General features: G+C 43.0%; 2 protein-coding genes across 8 annotated transcripts in view; one reads left to right on the top strand and one right to left on the bottom strand.

Moving 5' to 3' along the window:
• Nucleotides 1–1,222: 1,222 nt before the first annotated feature.
• Nucleotides 1,223–4,169, top strand: arl6ip4 (ADP-ribosylation factor-like 6 interacting protein 4). The gene is made up of 5 exons (XM_034596926.1): nucleotides 1,223–1,527; nucleotides 2,155–2,493; nucleotides 2,595–2,712; nucleotides 2,814–2,883; nucleotides 2,970–4,169. The coding sequence occupies exons 1-5, from the start codon at nucleotides 1,365–1,367 to the stop codon at nucleotides 3,024–3,026; spliced, it is 747 nt and encodes a 248-aa protein (XP_034452817.1). The 5' UTR covers nucleotides 1,223–1,364; the 3' UTR covers nucleotides 3,027–4,169.
• A 75-nt stretch (nucleotides 4,170–4,244) lies between these two features.
• The window catches only part of LOC117768486 (membrane-associated phosphatidylinositol transfer protein 2-like), a 48,944-nt gene continuing 35,382 nt past the window's right edge, over nucleotides 4,245–17,806 (bottom strand). For 3 of the 7 annotated variants that reach the window (XM_034596875.1, XM_034596873.1, XM_034596874.1), the window contains exons 11-26: nucleotides 17,516–17,705; nucleotides 17,112–17,231; nucleotides 16,742–16,956; nucleotides 16,330–16,505; nucleotides 15,836–16,006; nucleotides 14,198–14,350; nucleotides 12,785–12,949; nucleotides 11,607–11,897; nucleotides 10,938–11,086; nucleotides 10,736–10,852; nucleotides 10,021–10,137; nucleotides 9,785–9,933; nucleotides 9,471–9,620; nucleotides 9,190–9,370; nucleotides 8,860–8,982; nucleotides 4,245–8,388 (exon numbers count right to left, since the gene is read on the bottom strand). In XM_034596875.1, coding sequence (XP_034452766.1) covers nucleotides 8,005–8,388; nucleotides 8,860–8,982; nucleotides 9,190–9,370; nucleotides 9,471–9,620; nucleotides 9,785–9,933; nucleotides 10,021–10,137; nucleotides 10,736–10,852; nucleotides 10,938–11,086; nucleotides 11,607–11,897; nucleotides 12,785–12,949; nucleotides 14,198–14,350; nucleotides 15,836–16,006; nucleotides 16,330–16,505; nucleotides 16,742–16,956; nucleotides 17,112–17,231; nucleotides 17,516–17,705 — 2,851 coding nt within the window. In that variant the 3' untranslated portion in view covers nucleotides 4,245–8,004. The remainder of the gene's footprint in view (nucleotides 8,389–8,859; nucleotides 8,983–9,189; nucleotides 9,371–9,470; nucleotides 9,621–9,784; nucleotides 9,934–10,020; nucleotides 10,138–10,735; nucleotides 10,853–10,937; nucleotides 11,087–11,606; nucleotides 11,898–12,784; nucleotides 12,950–14,197; nucleotides 14,351–15,835; nucleotides 16,007–16,329; nucleotides 16,506–16,741; nucleotides 16,957–17,111; nucleotides 17,232–17,515; nucleotides 17,706–17,806) is intronic. The other 4 variants (XM_034596876.1, XM_034596877.1, XM_034596878.1 and 1 more) reach the window with 4 other exon arrangements.

Genomic DNA, 17,806 nt, shown 5'->3' with positions numbered 1-17,806 from the left:
TGTCTTCTTCTGAAATTAAGGGACCACGGTACAGTGTCCCAGTCATGTAAATGGCCTTATTCCAAATATAACTCATTACTCTGGAAGTGTTGCATTATATCATAGCACCGGTATCAAATAACCATCTATTCCTGCCTTCATCCACTGATCCAGCATTATGTAACTGACATGGAATCAGCCCCCCCCCACAGATCCAAATCTCTGAACCTGCTGTGAACTCACTTTTTTACATTTCTAACATAGCAGACATTTCATCTTACACCAATGTCCCCACCCTTTTTAAGAAAAAATCATATCCTGGATCACAAACTATCTCTCTACAGATTACTATCAAAGTTTAGTTCACTCTATTCCTTTAACTTGCTGGCCTTATTTTTCATGACATGGAAGCAAACTGACTCAATGTAACCTCAGTATTTAATACACCTGATTATTTTGGGTAGAACAAACTTTACCCTTCTCATACAAAGGTCATATTCCCCAACAAAGACTTTCTTTTATCTTTTGATAAGAAGCAGTGGACTTTTAGCAGTCACCTTCACACTTACACGATTTAACCTAATGAGTAGATAAACTGACACTTATTATTTGTCCTCTGTTTAATTTCCTTTTTTTTTTTGTAGGGATTGTTCTATTTGGTTGGTGAGGATGGTGAGGTGTCATTGAGTTTGTTGGTCACATAGAGATATACTGAACAGACATCAGCAATGTGCTCTACTTTAACTTTCCCTCTTAGAGCTGTACTAAAACCAATACAAATAAAATAAAAAATGAAATATCACCTGAGTGAAGATATTGAACCCAGGGATAATAATCATTTAAAAGTGTTTGGTGAATAACAAACATATTAAGCAGGAAAATGGGGTTTAAGATCAAGCAAGTTAAGACGAAAGCCCTGTAGTACAAACATATCCAATAAAATAAAACTAAATATATAAAATTAAAGGTAAAATATGTATGCAATACGAAGGTATGTGTAATATGTTACAGATTGTGCAGGAGATTTGTAGGGTAAGCAAATGGTCAATGGTGTGTGTGTTAATATAACATAATATCTATCTAATATCTGTTTTTATGGCACTTGTATATGGAGTTTATTCTGCACACTGAACAGGGATATTGCAGTTTTTTTTTATAAATAAGGAAAATACCTTTTGGTGCAAAATGAGCAAATGATCGCTGCACATTTCAAGTAGGAACCAGGAACCTTAAACGTTGTATTCCTCGAAGCCGCCGGACGGAAATTGAAGACGAACACGCTGGAGACGCAGGAGCTTGAATGGCCGCTGATTCTCGGCTGCTGCATTTCATGATCTTCTCCGGACTTTCCAGCGGTGATTTCTCTTCGTGGAGGTTCTCTGACGATGGGTCGCAGCAGGTCACATGACGGAGCAGACAGAGAGAAGAAGAAGAAGAAGAAGAAACGGACACGGTCCTCCTCCTCTTCCTCGTCGTCTCCGTCCTCTTCCTCATCCAGCAGCAGGAGCCGCGGCAGGTCGTCAAAGAAAGAGACGCACAAGAGCAAAGGTTGAGATCAGCTCCTTTGTGTGTGAACTCAGAGCCTTGGTTTATATATATTCATCTAAAATGGGTCATTAAAACAGAGTTGTTTTACAATTTGAAATATCTGTCAACAAGGGTCAGTTATGAGTTTTACTGTAGCAAAACTATTGACAGTCTCAATCCGTCTGTGTCATCAGATGTGTGAATATGTAAAATAATCTCCACATGTGCAAATCTGTAATTAGAATGTGTGTGTGTAAGAAAATGTACAGATTTGTCTTCACATTTACAGATAAAAATACACTTTATTCCATGTACACATTCAAAAATCTCATTACACATTTGGAGATTCTTTTACACATTCACAAAACGGATTGAGACTCACATTTGTCATTAGTTTTGCAACAATGAGTCAGTCAGGTCCTATTAAATTTCATATATATTTATGTCAACCTCCCTGTGCCTTCCATTAAATCCACCATTCTGCACACAAACATCTGTATCCTTGTCACAAACCTATAGTCATCAACACTGTGTAGAATTGAAACCCTGCAAATGACTTCTTCATTACAGACAATTGGTTATTGTTTGTAACGTTACAGAGAAATAACACCTGCGGTAAACCGTCACTACTCTCTGTTCGTCCCTCAGATGTGAAAACTGAAAGAAAGAAGCGTAGAAGAACCTCCTCCTCCTCTTCGTCCTCCTCATCCTCCTCGTCATCTTCGTCCTCGTCGAGTGACGAGAAGACAAAGAGGAAGAAAAGTAAATCCAAGAAAAAGAAGCTGAAGAAGAAAAAGGCGAAGCTGAAGAAACTGAAGAAGAAGGAGAAGAAGGAAAGGAAGGAGAAGCTGAAGAAAGAGAAGAAGGAGAAGGAAAAGGAGAAGGAGAAGAAGATCGAGGGACTGCTGTCCATCATTCCGGAAGAGAAACCTCCGGCTTACCTGGAGGTGTGGCAGAGTGATGAGGGGACGGTGGAGCCTGGACCTGGTGGGACATTTTGTACATCCCTGGTTTCTTTAGAACATCTGTTTCTTCCACCAAAGCAAACGATGCATGTGTAGTTTTTTAACTTTTGTCTTCCACTGCAGTCATGACCGATGAGCAGAAGGCCCGGCTCTCCACCAAGAGACCCCTCACCAAGGAGGAGTATGAGGCCAGGCAGAGTGTGATCCGCAGGATTGTGGACCCTGAAACAGGACGGACCAGGTAAGGCGGAGCCACGGAGCGTGCACCTACAATCCACAACGCAGAACTTTCAAAGAAGGCGTCCGCCAATTGACTTGTTTTGTTTCTCTGCTTTCTTCCAGATTGGTGAGAGGAGAGGGAGAGATCATAGAGGAGATGGTCAGCCGAGAAAAACACAAAGACATCAACAAGGTAAAAAAAAGAAGCGTTCAGCTGTAGCTTTGTGAAATGAACACGACATTACCTTGTAGTCGATTGAACCTTTGTTCCACCCGCAGCAAGCCACCAAGGGAGACGGGAATGCCTTCCAGAGGAAACTGGGGACCAACAGGTAGAAGGTGCAGTGGAGCCCTTCACCAACAAGAGGTTTCCCTGACAGTTCGACGGAGGATGACCACTTTTTTTAGATTATTGACATTTTTATATTTAGTATGTGTTTTATAAAAAACATTTGCCTGGGATGGAAGTGTTAACGTTAAACAAATGTCAAACACGTGCTCTTGATTTTCACTGAGTTTAAATCCAAGTCAAAGTCTTCATTGACTACTGATTGGCCTTTTTAAATGTAAACTGATCACAAAAGTGATTTAAAGAAAAACAGATTATGTTGAATTTAAATCTGGTTGAGTCCACTAACTCTATATAAGGAGCAGGAAGTCAACAGGACGTGGATAGTCCTAGAGCCCGACCAACATCCTCCAACATGCCTGGATATGAAAACTTTGATTTTACTGAATAAACAATGCAGGAAAGATTTTGTCTTTACATTTACTGTAAAAAAATGTTTTTCTTAATTCAAGTTCGATACATTTAGTTGTAGTTCTGTTTTCTTCATTAATAGCTATTGATAAGGTTTAAGATTAAACTGTAAAATATCAAGCCTCATTTACATACATCTTAGGAATCATTGCATTTAAAAAAAATGTACATATCTGCTGACATATCGGACATTTTTTACAGCTGAATATCAGAATCGGGCCCCAACAATCATTATCAGTCTGACACTGTTGCCTCACAGCTAGAAGGTTCTTGGTTCAATTCCCGGAGTCTTTTTGTCTGGTTTTCTCCCACAGTCTAAAGACATGCAGAATGGGGTTAGGCTTACTGTCAGTGATAGTGAATGGTTGTTTGTCTCTGTCAGCTCTGTGATGCGCTGGCGACATGTCCACTGTGTACTCCGCCTCTCGTCCTGTCTGCTGGGACTGGCCCCAGCCTTCAAATGATTTCTGTATCATATCCTATTTCAAATCAGCTTCACATAATTTCTTCCTAATGTCAGACACAGTGAGACGATTTTTTAAATGTTCTGTATTCTACACGACACATCAAACAGTTTTGCCTTTTTGTATTTCAGCTACATATCTTAAACCCACTCTGAGTCTTCGCACCTTCTATATCTCACATTGTGTGTCTCTGAATAAATCTTTATTTATGTTGGCTGATCCCAGAAAAATAAAAAGTTCGATTAGTGAAATGAATTCTGTTGAAATCAAGCTGAACTGTTTCCTTGTTCATATTCTTATGTATGTGGAAAAAAGGCCCAAATGACTTGGTTGTTCTTTATGTTCTTTATACACTGTACATAAAAACACAAGGGGATGGATAAAATGAAAATTATCCAAAATCTACAAGATACACACGCTGTACAATGAAAATATTTTCTAAGCTTAGTTTACCAAGGTTTGTTGTTTATGTATTTACAGCCTGTGAATGTGAACTGATGGGGAAACTGTTTGTGGCATTGCATTACCCGGGGCACAGAGCTTGAGAGTGGTGACTTCCCTAACATCGGTGAAATACGTCAAAAAACATTTCTTTTTTTTTTTTTTAACATTTCCTTTAAAGTGAAAACAAACCACATCCTTTTTAAGAAAATATAGCCTTTTCCACAAAATCAGGACTAACAGTCGGTCCCTTTCCATGAAGTCAGTTCGGGTGTGAGCAGCCTTCATTCTAGGCCTCGCGACACAATGGTCAATGTAAGGCAGAGAAGGGAAATGTAAGGCCTCTGGTAAAGTGTGTGTCGGTAGCAGAATCGAAGCGAGTGTCTGACCAGAGGTATCCAAACTTCACAGATAACCGCTTCGTCTTTTACATTCTCTGGATTGTAATAACCAGGCAATTCAAAGATCTCTGAGGAAGGGGAAATGGTTCAGTAGTTACCAACTTTACATGAGTGCATGTTTTTCCAGCGTTGCTTTTCTATGAACGTACAAACAGCCATTATTGAAATAGCAGCTTTCCTAAGAGTTGTTAATATGGCTTCAAACCTGATCTTGAAAGAGTCAGAATGCAGAGGGACAGTATGAACTAGGTCTTTCACCAGTATCAAAGAAACATGAGGGGGGGGGCTAGAGGTTCATTTACACTGGGACATTCACTCAGTCCTCTTAATATTCCTCACGGATTTGTGTAGTGGACGAAAATATTAGAAACTCTTTTCAATGGGACACATTTCAATCGACCACGTTTAAACAGTGAGCATATTTTCCTCAGCAATGATGTAATGATGTACTGCAGTGATCCAGGTTTCTAAGACTTTAAAGACTAACTTTTATATTTTCACACGTCACCAACTGATCAGCAACCGAAGAGACAACAGATCGTTAAAATCTGGACGAACATGGGGGCACGTTTCAAAGTTAAACAACATATTTGTACTGTTGCAAAGGATATATAATCCTTACCAATGATTCGGCTACAGCATTGTCCCACTTTCTTGCTGTTTAATACTGTAACCTGATATAGTGGGAAACACTTTTGAATTTTGAAATATCAATTGCACTTACATTTCTGGGGCACAGTTAATACAGCCTGGAAGTAAACTGCACTGGAATCAAGCTTGTGATCTAAATGCTCCTTCCAATGATTAAGTGCTTAAAACTAACTTTTGAGTCGATGTAAACGGTGAACATTCCAGTTAGCATTCAACCTTCTTGTAGCCAAGAGGACTGTTTTTCTATTAAGATGTCAATGCATCTTATGAGCTATCAAATATGTCGTTTAACTCTGAAACATGGTTTCATGTGCCTCCAGATTTGAACATCCCGACCTGAAGATGACATCAGACGAAAACGGCCGCAGTGTGAACCCTGTGCTATTAAAAACCTCATAAACAGTCTATTTAAGAGCACCATGAAGCGCAGCCCCTAAAAATGACCTTTCACTTGCATTGACAGTCCAAGAGCTGAACGTTGGTGTCGGGCTGACTGCATTATCTCTAGCAAGCCAAGTGTTGATATTCTGGGTCATTTACAGTCAGTGTTGCGTTGGTTCATGTGCTGGAACTGAAACATCACAACTAAATAAGACTGAGCATGTGTGCGTCCACAGGAGTAAACCTACTGGAATATCACATCAGTGAGACTTTACTGTGGGGAAATCTACCTTGGTAAATGTCCCCCATTGTGGGACTAAGGATTATCTTATATTTAAATGGGCATGCATGTGTGTGTGTGTTTGTGTCGACGCAGCGTGACGTCCGTAGAATATGTGCCTGTTCAACTGATTGTCAATGCACTGTGACATTTCTTCAACACAGTCAGTTTGATCTTGTGGTGTAGTTGAGTAAGATATTGCACGTTTCCCCTCACACTCGAGCCCATATTGGTCCACTGCAGTCAGCTCTGCACACGCCCACTGTCGGGGGGGACAGATCAACATCGTCCGGATGAATAAAACTGAAGTAAAATGGCCTACAGCATAAAGTAAATCTTTGCTCTGTTTTCCCACTTCTGACAGCATTTTGTACAGAATTTACACGGTGCAGATTTTCGACTTCCTCTTACGGCTCAGCAGAACAGGAGAACGAAACCTTAACCTCGGGAGGATTATCTATGAGCACCTTCAGCGCCTCATTTACAGCTTAGGGATAACCAGAGAGAAGCCATATCAAAAATTTCCAAAATAGATAATAACATACATACAATATATGACACGAGATAGCAGTTCCGTTGATACAATTCTGGTGATCTGCAGGATAAAATAATAAAAATACAATACTGTGCCAGGCAAAGACCTCTGAGTTGTGGCTGCTGCGACTGAAGTTTGGAAAAAAAATTAACACACACACACACAATATAGCTAAAGTAATCTTAAAACACATTTTGTTCACAAAATCAAGACATTTTAAAATATCTATAATCTTAAATAACAATAATTATCATCATCAATCAATAAAGTGTATCCTGAATGAGGCAGTTTTCATCCCCAAAGGAAAGAAGACACTTGAAACTGGTCTTCAGTGGACCAGATACCAGATCTGCACTGTAATATAACAATTATGTACAAGCCTTGTGAAGGCAAATCAACTACATACTTACACAATCTATTCCATTTTTACACGGGACACCCTCATCATATCATCTGTTCGTGTACAGCATATCATTCTACACTGTTTGCTTTGGCACATTAACCGTACAGTAGCAGGAGTTTTCCCTATAGCAGAGTCATACATTACGCATTAGGAAGGTGCAGCAGCGCGGCGCGGTGGGATTTTGGTGAAATGCTATAAAAACCTCAGGAACAGTTTCGGCTGCGACCACAGTTAAAGGGTAATTTCGCAGTTTGCTCCATGTGATATTTGGATGACTCCTTGGTCTGAGGGACGAATAGAAAACAAGCGAAACTGGACTGTACAATTTGTCATTGCGGTTTGTAAATGCTTCAATGCAAGACGTAGCAGCTCTGGATCAAATCTTTGCTCTCTGCTGTTTATAAATCTTAAGAAATCCTAGTAAACACTAATCTGGGCTAAATGACTGAAACACACTCAGTCCAGTTTGTCCTGATTCTCCGATCTCCTCTCAGACTACAACTAATCTGATTCGCTCATAAAAATGACTATTCTTCACAAACTGTATATCTGGAGTAATTCTTGTGCTTGCTGAGTCGTATCAGAATGCGAACCTGATACAATCTGTCTATAGTCTGGGGGGGGGGGGGAACTGACATGGTATTTAAGACCGATAAATATTTACTAAACAGTAGAAACAGTCTGTATTCCAACAACATCTGCTTTGTCTGTTTGTGTGCACGTTCTTTCTTCAGGAAGATGCTTCTTGAAATGCCTGTTGTGTTGTGTGTGTGTGTTTTATAATAAATAAAGCCGCAGCTTCTGTCCATGTGTGACTGGCATTAGTTTTTATAAAGAGTGGTTTGTAGCACCTGTGATTTTGCTTGTAGTAATAACCCGTCTGGTGCAAGCAAACTGTTTTGCTCTCTTTCCATTTATCCTAATGTCACGTGTCTCTTCCTCAGCACTGCATCTGTAAGTCACTCTCCTGAAGGAACTCTCACATTGTCTCTCCAATCTCATTTTGGGCTGAGAGCTCCTGGTTCCAACTTGGTGCTGCTGCTGCGGCCCCAGCAGCTCGCCGTGATGCTCATGCTGCGCTGGGTCGCTCCCTGACTGTGGGTGTGAGCGCGCTCCATCCGCTCCCTCTCCAGCCGCTCGCTGTCCGATTGGCTCTGCGTGCGCTCCGGCCTGTTGTGGATGCTGCCCGTCGGGGAGCTGGGAGCCGGCTGGGAGGAGATGGTGCGAAGCAGGTGGTTCCTCTTCCTCAGGAAGTCGCTGTTGGCGCCCAAGCCGAAGCTGCCTTTACGCAGCACCATGCGAGCGGTGCTGGACTTGGCTGGCCGAGAACGGTGGTTGTATTCCAGCTGGGACAAGTGAGCTGCATAGCCCTCTGTGATGAACTGGAGAGAGGATCAGAGCAGAGGCACACTGTTAAAGAAACATAGCATTTCACATCCTAACTCATTTTTGTTTGTTTAATTGTTTGTCAACTTGATTACTCATGATCTACATAATGGATTTCCACAAAACTTGGTGGAGCGCTGGGACACTGGAAGAAGGAAGTCATTCCACTTTCTTGAACATTACAAAATGGAGGGTTTTTTATACATTTTCAGGGAATAATTCATGGATCCTGATTTAAAAAATCTAGCTATTTTAGAGAACTGAGTGTGTGCAAATTGAAACAGCTTGATTGAATTTCAGGGACTGTTGGGTCTTGGCGGAAGTATGAACTCTACTAAGTGTACGACAGTATGATGGGCAGTATTATTTTAAAACACAGAGCTTTGTGTATTTAGTCTATCATTCTTGAAATGTCAAAACAGAGTATTTATTTAGAAAGAGCTTTGTGTAAAATGATCAGACAGCACCTGGCACTGCATCTTCTTGGAGGGTCTGCCGACGATGTATATTTGGGAGGAAGGCAGGCCGATGGCGGTGTAGACTGAGATGTCTTTGGTTGATCCGTAGCCGGCGAAAATCTTCAAGTGAGCCTGAAATGAGTGAAATGAAGGACCTTCGACATTAACAGCTGAACAAATATTTTTCACATAGTAACACCAAGTTAACATTGTGGTTTTAGTTTTCACAAATAAAACTGTATTCTTTATTTGACACAGACTACATGCTTGTAAAACTGCACGTAGACCCCCCCCCCCCCCCCCCCTCCCTCCCTCCCCCTCCACTCTTTTACATCTGACCTCTGTTAAAGTCTTGAGGAAATTGGCCTTGTGTCTGAGTGGGTCATGGACCAGGCCATCGCAGAAGGAGACGATGCCGTGAGGGAAGTTGTGCTGAGACAACCAAGCCACCACCCGCTGCTTCTGCATGTCTGGACGTCCCGTTACATAGATGATCAAATAACCCAGATCCTGCCAGTGCCTGCAAAGAGGAGCAACAAGAGAATGAAGACATAAGTAACATGCTTACATAGTTTAATCTGAAAAAACTTCAAGGTAAAAGAAGAAGCGCAGGTAGATACCTGACAACGTCCACAGCTCCTGCCCTCACTTTGGGGTCACTGCCCATGATTGACACACTGGCAGCAAAAGACCCGTCAATACTGAATACCACAAACTCTGTGCCGCGTGGAATAATTGTCAGGTAGCTGTCTGCAAACGTGTGGTCACCCCTGAGGAATTAAAAGACAGGAAAATGGAGAGAAATACATTTTCTTGAAATCCACTTTGAGGACACTGAAATATAACAACACAAAAATGTACAAAAAGCTTGAATTCAATAAACTAGACACATCATCAGGTCTTGGATATTGAAAAACTACCAAACTAATCTCACCTCACAACCATTTTAACTGGGTAGACGCCGACGCCCAGTCGCTTGTCTTCTGGGAGGATAAACGACACACGGCCGCTGCTGTTTGTCACCTCTGTGTTGAAGCACACCCACTCTCCTGATGGAGGCTGGGTCATAATGTGGAGGTCGACCTGGACAGGGGTTGAAAAAACAGAAAGAGATGAGCACAAGTTACACTGGCATCACTGACACCAGTCTGAGAGTTCACGAGAGTTCACCTTCTCCCCGGCCAAAGTGACCATGTCCAGAGGGCCGTACATGAAGCGACCTGTCACGAGCTGCTGACCGCCCTCAGTAAACACAGCATCGTTCACCCGGTGGTTGGCAGTGACATTCTGTCGCAGGAGAGAAAGAAACACGCATGAAGAAATGTCATTTTAAAAAAAGAATTGAACTATACCACAAGTTTTATGGGGTTCTTTTCCATTTGTATTCAAGAGCGTGGTCTTTCAGTTTGAGAGCAGAACTTCTTGATTTCACAAAACCCTGAGCATGCACTCAAATAACCCCTTCTTGTGCTCAAACGGAGCACCAGCTTCAGCTCGTCTCCTCGCACTCAAGTTGCTTCTGTGTGCTGTCTGCTACTGGATTTCTTTTTTCTGTGCTTGGATATTTCTAAGTCGGTCAAAATTACCCGATCAACATGGAGCGGCAAAAACAAGAGCAAGCAGAAGAAAATCTAAGCACAAGCAGGGTTTATTTGAGTGCTAGCGCAGGGTTTGAGTTAAAGTGTAATCTCAAACTGAGAGACCACACTCGATGCCAAGTTTCTTTTTCAATCGTGTTATTTTTTATATCTAAAGAACTTTACTTTGAATGATAAAAGTCTAGTATTGAACCCAGGATGCTGTGATTAGAATACATCATATTATGTGTTATAGAAAGTATCAACTCCAGCTCCAAAGCACCTTGGAACTGGCGTCTGATTCCTACCCTGATCTTTACAAGAGTCCTCTTGCGGAGCCACTTCTCTCGAGGTTTGGACGGGGTGAATTCAGACACTTCTTTCCCATCAAGCTCCAGGATGCTGGAGTTTTCATGCCTCATGACCTACAGGGGACATTTCAATGATTCATCCTGCGAGTTACATATTAACAGGCCATAAAGAAAGGCAGGGATTACAAGGTTTACTCACTTGTCTCAGGAGAAAAGACACAACATCGGTGGACTCCCAGTAAGATGCGTGGAAGAGGTGCGGTAAAGCCACTGTGGGAAAAGCGGTCAGAGCATCGGGGCAGTACAGGGCAAAGTCCAGCCGCTTTGTGCCCCACCAGCGTGCGGCAACTGTGAGTGGAATTGAGGGAATAGGGTGACAGAGATGTAAGATGACACTTCTAGTGGGAGGTGTGTGATGCCACGCAAAGGTGAAACACCCCTGAAGCTACAGCAGAGAGATTATTTCAATTTTTAACCACAATCATCACCGATCCCAGACGTTCTTCAGCTACAGGAGGGAGAGGAAGGAGTTTAGAACTGTTATTGACAAGAAGTCTTGAAGTGCTGGCATTCAAGTACAGAAAGAAGAAAAACATAGTTATTCGTGTTAGTAAAGGCCTGAAAAAAAGATAATGGATTTGGAAAGAAGGCGCAAGATTTGGATTTATAATTATCCCTCATTAGTGGAAGCGATTTCATTCTTTATGTATTCAATTTTGAAAGTATCCAAGTAAAGAGGAGAAGAGAGGCTTTCTGCAAGAGCAGCAAAAACAAACATTTTTGGATTTGGGACAAAGCATAGAGCAGCACACAGAAAAGACCTGTAGCTTCACGTTTATTTCACTCGTCCCCTCCATTAGAAATATACCTTGCTCCACTTCAGCCTGGGAGTCCAGCAAGACCAACTCAGATATAGCACAGTCCAGCCCTGCTGACAGGCAGTTGTCGTACTGGACAGTAGGACTAAGAGGTTCGTTAGTGTCTGCCTCAGCGTCCAGCTCTGCCACTAGATCTGCATCGGGAGATCCCTCCGCCTGGCCAGCCCCGGCATTCTTACGGCACTTAGGAGGACTTTTCGGGAAGAATTTATTTTGTGACGATAAGGCGAGTTGGGACAAAAGTCTGAACTTTTTGGACTGGTTATTTTGGTATGAATTGGCTATGGGAAGAGAAGAAAACAAAAAAGACGCCAAGTAAAATAAAATGCATTCATGTTGGCATCTGACAGTTCATGACAGTTTGAAGAACAATGTTGGGTTGAGTCCAGTGTCTGTGAGCTGCCTTAAACAGAGCTGTGGGTGTGAAAGCTGAGAAATAACAGTTAGTAACAATTAAGATGGTGGGGTAGAGGGATGCTGCTGCTGAAGATCTTCTCGTGTGCATCTTCCAGGTTGTGCTGTGGGTGCTCAAACGGCAGTATTCAGAAAAATAATGTGAAGTACAAATAAATGTTCTGTTAACAAAAGTGAAGGCGTGAGGGGGGGGGGGGGGGACTCTGGAGGACAATAAAACAAACAGGAAACAGAATACCAACTATCTTAGTAAACATCGCTGTAGGGAGTGGACAGTGCGGTGATGGCTGAGGGAGGCAGGTGTCTACATGCATAACAACATCAGATAAATGCAGCACTCATTCTTTGCATTTACATCAAGACAGTGGAGAAGAGAAAGACAGACAGTGGAGAGTGGCACTAAGCTCGCTCTTCAGGACTCTGCTCGGGACTTTTAACAGGAGGCTGACGAAGTGACCTGCCCGGGTCTCCGCTCGGAGCCGGTGGTAAGTCTGGCTAGGTGAATAGCAAAAGGAGCGGGGTATTCGTGCTCTACCTGGCTGAATCGTCTGCTTCAGCTGGAGTGCAGGGTGTGTGTGTGTAAAGTCAGAGGAACAGGGGTTGAGAGAGAGAAGATGTGGGGGCAGAGTTAAGGAGACAGAACGATAGAGAAAAGCTCGACTGAAAGAAAAAATTAAAAAAATTAAAAAATAACTCGTACCAGTGTTTGTGTGAGTGGAAGGAAGAGAGACTGGTTGGCGTTGAGAACACTTACTGTTGGCTACGTTGGTGGCAGTGTAACTGTCTGCCATTCCTGAGACCTGGCTGGCAATGCTGACCTCACTGGCCCTCCGCTGGCCCCGGGAGAGGGGGCCCGTTACGGGGGATGAGGGGTACGAACTGTCCATGAAGACACCACCATGAGACTGAACAACATCCGCTATTGAGCCGAAACAAGGAGATCCCATTAGACAAGAGACACAGGTACATGGAAGTTCACAGAGATGGGAGGTGGGAGATGTGGGAGGGGGATGAGACGGCAGGCAGCGTGGTTTCAGAGGACATGTGAAACCACGAGGCCGCCACATGGTAGCCAAGGTATGATCTCTGTCACTGACCAAGTGGCAACACGGAACATGAGTACACAAAACACTTAATGAAAAATGTGTTATAGTCAAGTCCATGTGTTTGTATTTCTTACGAAGGCTGGTTTTCTTTTATCTATTAGCACAGTGATATGTAAAAAAAAAATACTTGAATTATTTCTGGACATTTTATAAAATCAGATGACCTCTGACCACAATCACAGGGAGAAACATAGAGCACTCAGTATATTCAAGATGTTAAGATGTAATTAGAAACACGACATCGAGAGCGGCACAATACTCACATCAAAACCTGTCTCTGAAACACAGACAGCTATAGAAATACTCTCTGCTGACATCTATAATGATCCTGACACACTAAAGCCTGGCTCAAAAACCACAGCACAAACACAAATGTGTTTCCTACAAAAATCAAATGTGACACAAACGTATGAAGGCAAAGACAAACCCAAACACCACATGAGATGTTGCTCAGATTTCCAAGTATTTCCATGGCATTTTGATTTCAAACCATAGAATATTAATAGGCCAAGACTTCAGCCGGTGAAATAAACTGCCACTACAATGGAATTGAGATTAAAGACTGGATGCTACAAGGAGAGGTCTATATGCAGTGAATCTACAGGTCGATCAGAAACAAAGTGATGGTAATATTTGTTTAGACCCTGTTTAGATGTGGTATTAACATCCGCCCCGAGTGATCCCATCACAAGAGGTCAAGTGGGTTTAAATGTGTGCTCACTGAGATCTGATCACTCAGAAAGGTGTCTTCGTGTAAACTCAGACTGGGTAAAATCCACAGAATTTGGTCTTGAACAACACAAATGACATACCTGTTTGTTTGCATACAGAGCAGAGAAGTGAGATCTGATCGCAAGTGGTCACACCTACTTAATACTGTCCACTTGTGGTAGAATCTCTCAGGACCGATGTTAATACCAGGTCTGAACGGGGCCTTCGATAAAAATCTGAGCATCATGGACGAGACAGCAAGACAGCAAGACGGATGGAACGGACAAACAAAGGAACACGGTGAATGGGGGAGCGGAGACGGATGCAGGTGAATGGGAGAGGCTACACACACTCCATAGTGGCGGGTGTGGCTTTGAGGAAGCCCTCCTGCCAGTTTAGCACAGGCACAGGGATGCAGGTCTCACTGATGGTCTCCTGACAGCGAAGGGACAGGGGATGCCCGCTGTCAAGTAGCAGCTGAGCGTTGCTCTGGACTGTCTCCACTACAGAGGGAGGTGGAGGGGGGAGGGGGCAGAGGAGGGGGAGGCAGAGGTCAGGGGTGGGGGTTTCAGGAGGTAGAGAGCGGAGGTGTGCAGATGTGGGGACAGGAGGCCGAGAGGAGAAAGAAGACAGGGAAGACACATAAACATATGAAGCAAGAAGAACTGAACGTAAGACAAGAAAGCAGAGTCAAGCCCTTAGTTGAGCCCACTTATTGAAACTGCTTCATACTGATTTACTGTCACATCAAACTGTTTTAGATGCTTACTGTCGAAATATTTATGACAGAATCTAGTGTCTGTACTGAAAACTTTCTTAATTAGTTATACAAAGAAGACCTGAGGATATTCAGAGAAAACTCATTTGATGAGAATTATCACTTTTACGACTCTAATACACTGAAACCTTGACCTGAAGTAATTAAGAAACATCTTTATGCTTATTACCCAGAAGTCAGGACTTTCCACAAGGATACAGAGTATTGAGCCAGTGGGAAAAAGTAGGCAGGGGTTGTTCCAAAAATGCGGTTGTAAAAGTCAAAATTTGGTGTCCCTTCTGGCAACAATGGCAATTCTAATTGCCATTGTTCCTTCATAGACACTGATCTCGTCTACCTGATTGTTAACATGTAGGGATTTATAATGGAAATAATACACACAAAGAAAACTTGAGAATTAAGAGAAAATGAATTAAAAAGGCTGATGGAGATTATTAAACGCGCTTATTCTTTCGTGCGCCTGTGGCAATTGATAGTCGTTTATTAAACACCTTGTGCCTTGTAAAGGTGCTTTCCAAATATGCTTATTCACTTGTATGCACAGTGAAATATGTCTGATTGTCTAATTCTCTGTTTGAAAGTCAAACAGAGAATTTAAGGTCACAACAAGCCTTTAAGGCAGGGTTGGTAATCTTTGTTGAAATCCTCTTCATGTCCCGGGAGCTATCAATAAATTCAGTCATTTGAAATACCGGCTTGACTCCAATGAGCTGTCGGCTATTGATCTGACAGCCAGCGCTTGTGGAAAGCCCCAGTTACCCCTTATGTCCCTCTTTAATGAGCCCTGGTTCCTGGTTAGGAGGTGGAAGCTATTTCAAAAATGTTCTGTCCCTTTTCTTAAAGAATCTTTGATGGAGATTTGAGGCTCTAAGGGTTACTCTACTGTAACAACCAGTCTGGACAGAAACCACCAGCAGGACTATGACCACATTCAGATGAATAATCTGCTTCACAAGAGACTTTGAAGCACAAACAAGTAGAAAAATGATTCATTTTTCTTTATGAAAACTCTGTGTGAAAGAACTCATAGTGTGCTACTAAAGCATCTTCAAGGCATGTGTTGTCTATGGCATGCAAGTGTCAGCTGAAATTAAAACAGCCATTCATTTGAAGGGAAGCCTGCATTTGTGTCTGTGCTTGTGAATCCAAGCCGGAAATACACTGTAATTCATTGAGAAGGCTTTTCTACATCACAGGGCAGAGGGCTCACCCAGGAGGGCAGAGTTTCCATCACCCAGGGGAAAGCGTTGGTAACGGGGCACGTTGAAGGGAGGCAGGAGGTGGAACTTCCTCTCCAGCAGAGGCTCCAGGCGGGAGGCTGAGGGATCGGCGGGGTGGAACAGGTTGTAAACCTGCTGACAGGCAGGTCGCAGCTGGGCCACTAGAGGGAGACGGTGAGCCAAAGACACGAGAAAGGGGAAGGGAGGAGATGGAGAAGTTGTGCAAGATCCTTTTTGTTTAGAAACCTTATCTGTAAAACATGAGCTCTACTAGTATTTAAGTCTTGATCATATCAGTCAGATATACAATTAATATTGCTATGATGTAAATCTCTTTTAAAGTTAAGCCCTCGCAGGTCAGAATACTTACATCTCAACCTGGGACAAACCTTTAACTTTAGACAGTTGACCTGTTATTTTATCATGTAGCTATCATCTATTACACTGTGGTAACTATTGAATTCCTCTGTTCGAAGTAGCTTACCATCCAGCATAGGAATGACGGTCTTTCTCAGTGCCAGGACCAAGCCCAGTGGCGAGCCAAAGAGGAAAAAGTCGGACACCTCAAAGTCAAACTTCCCCAGGGAGCCTCCATCCAGCATGGTGCTGCTGCTTGACCTGCGTGAAACCGCATCGCTCCGCAAGACACTGGAGTGCAGGCTGGAGGAACATCACAAAGTCATTTCCTCCCAAAGACTTAAAAATAAATCTCACTCTGACAGGATATGAAACAAGGATTGAGAACTTCTTTATCTCCCAGATGTTTGTCATTACACACACACACACACACACACACACACACACACACACACACACACACACACACACACACACACACACACACACACACACACACACACACACACACACACACACACACACACACACACACACACCTGGACAGGAAGGCCTGGTGCTGTTTTATTGTGTCCATTTCATATGTGGAGGAGTCACTCCTCTTGCGCGGCAGTTGTCTCTTGGTGTCGTCTCCTGCACCGGCACGAGGGATGTCGATGTTGCTGCGACTGAGGTGGCGGCTGCCCTCCAGGGTCGGGGAGGATGAGCCGTGTCCGCTGTTGACAATGATTCCAGGAGAGAGGAGGTCCTGATCCTGCAGAGGAGATTCAGGTAGATTAGTTACGTTACATATCCCTAAATTAACTTCTTATATTGAATTCATTAATTATAGTTACGGAGCAAACCAATCGGCAGGAATTTAAGAACATATCAAAATGAGTGTTTTTTAGGTTCTGTCTTGTCTCTTACCTGGACACTGACGATGCTGCCCCTGCGGCTGCTGTTCTGACTTTCATTGACTGTCTGGTTGCTGCTGCACAGAGCATCGAATCCCAAGATTCCTCCCACACAGTCCCCGATGAGACAAACCTACAGAGGTCACGCATCAGAGACAATATTTTATGATTACACTATAAAATCATGGTCCCGGTTTACTTAAACTATTGATAGTCGGATGTTAACATAATAAAAGAAACTTGTGTTGGCATTCATTGATAAATTGGTGAGTCAGATAACATGGAATTGACTGACAGTGCTTTTATTTGTGTTATAATATTCTTTTATATAAGTTAATAACTAATACAAAATTACAGACCTGGATCCTATGATTATTCACATAGAGGTACTAATAACTTCACAGGACAGTGACTGACCTGGCCGGAGAAGGCAGACCCGTCATGGGACTTTAGAAAATCGGTGTACACCTGGTTGGCTCTGACGATGACGGTGGCCACGGCCTCCTGGTACTGTGGAGCAGAGGTGGCCAGCAGGGGCAGCGCTGCCAGTGGGATGTGGTCCTGGCTGCTGGACAGACATCCCTCATCGTAGCTATAAGGGCTCAGGCTGCCGAAAAAGACAGGAAAAGAAAAAACAATGAGCATATTTTAAAGCCCAGAGCGACCACAGAGGAGTTCGAAGAAATAAACATAGGAAGCGGGGGCGAT

This window comes from Hippoglossus hippoglossus, chromosome 9 (assembly GCF_009819705.1).
Source record: "Hippoglossus hippoglossus isolate fHipHip1 chromosome 9, fHipHip1.pri, whole genome shotgun sequence".
Classification (NCBI taxonomy): Eukaryota; Metazoa; Chordata; class Actinopteri; order Pleuronectiformes; family Pleuronectidae; genus Hippoglossus; species Hippoglossus hippoglossus.
Note: the sequence above shows the minus strand (reverse complement) of the source record. Positions and strands in the feature narration are given on the sequence as shown.

Excerpts from the sequence above, each read along its gene's own strand:
- arl6ip4 (XM_034596926.1), top strand. The coding sequence starts at position 1,365 with ATGGGTCGCAGCAGGTCACATGACGGAGCAGACAGAGAGAAGAAGAAG. Across the intron at positions 2,494-2,594 it reads GACGGTGGAGCCTGGACCTG|TCATGACCGATGAGCAGAAG; the intron begins GTGGGACATTTT and ends CTTCCACTGCAG. Across the intron at positions 2,713-2,813 it reads CCTGAAACAGGACGGACCAG|ATTGGTGAGAGGAGAGGGAG; the intron begins GTAAGGCGGAGC and ends GCTTTCTTCCAG.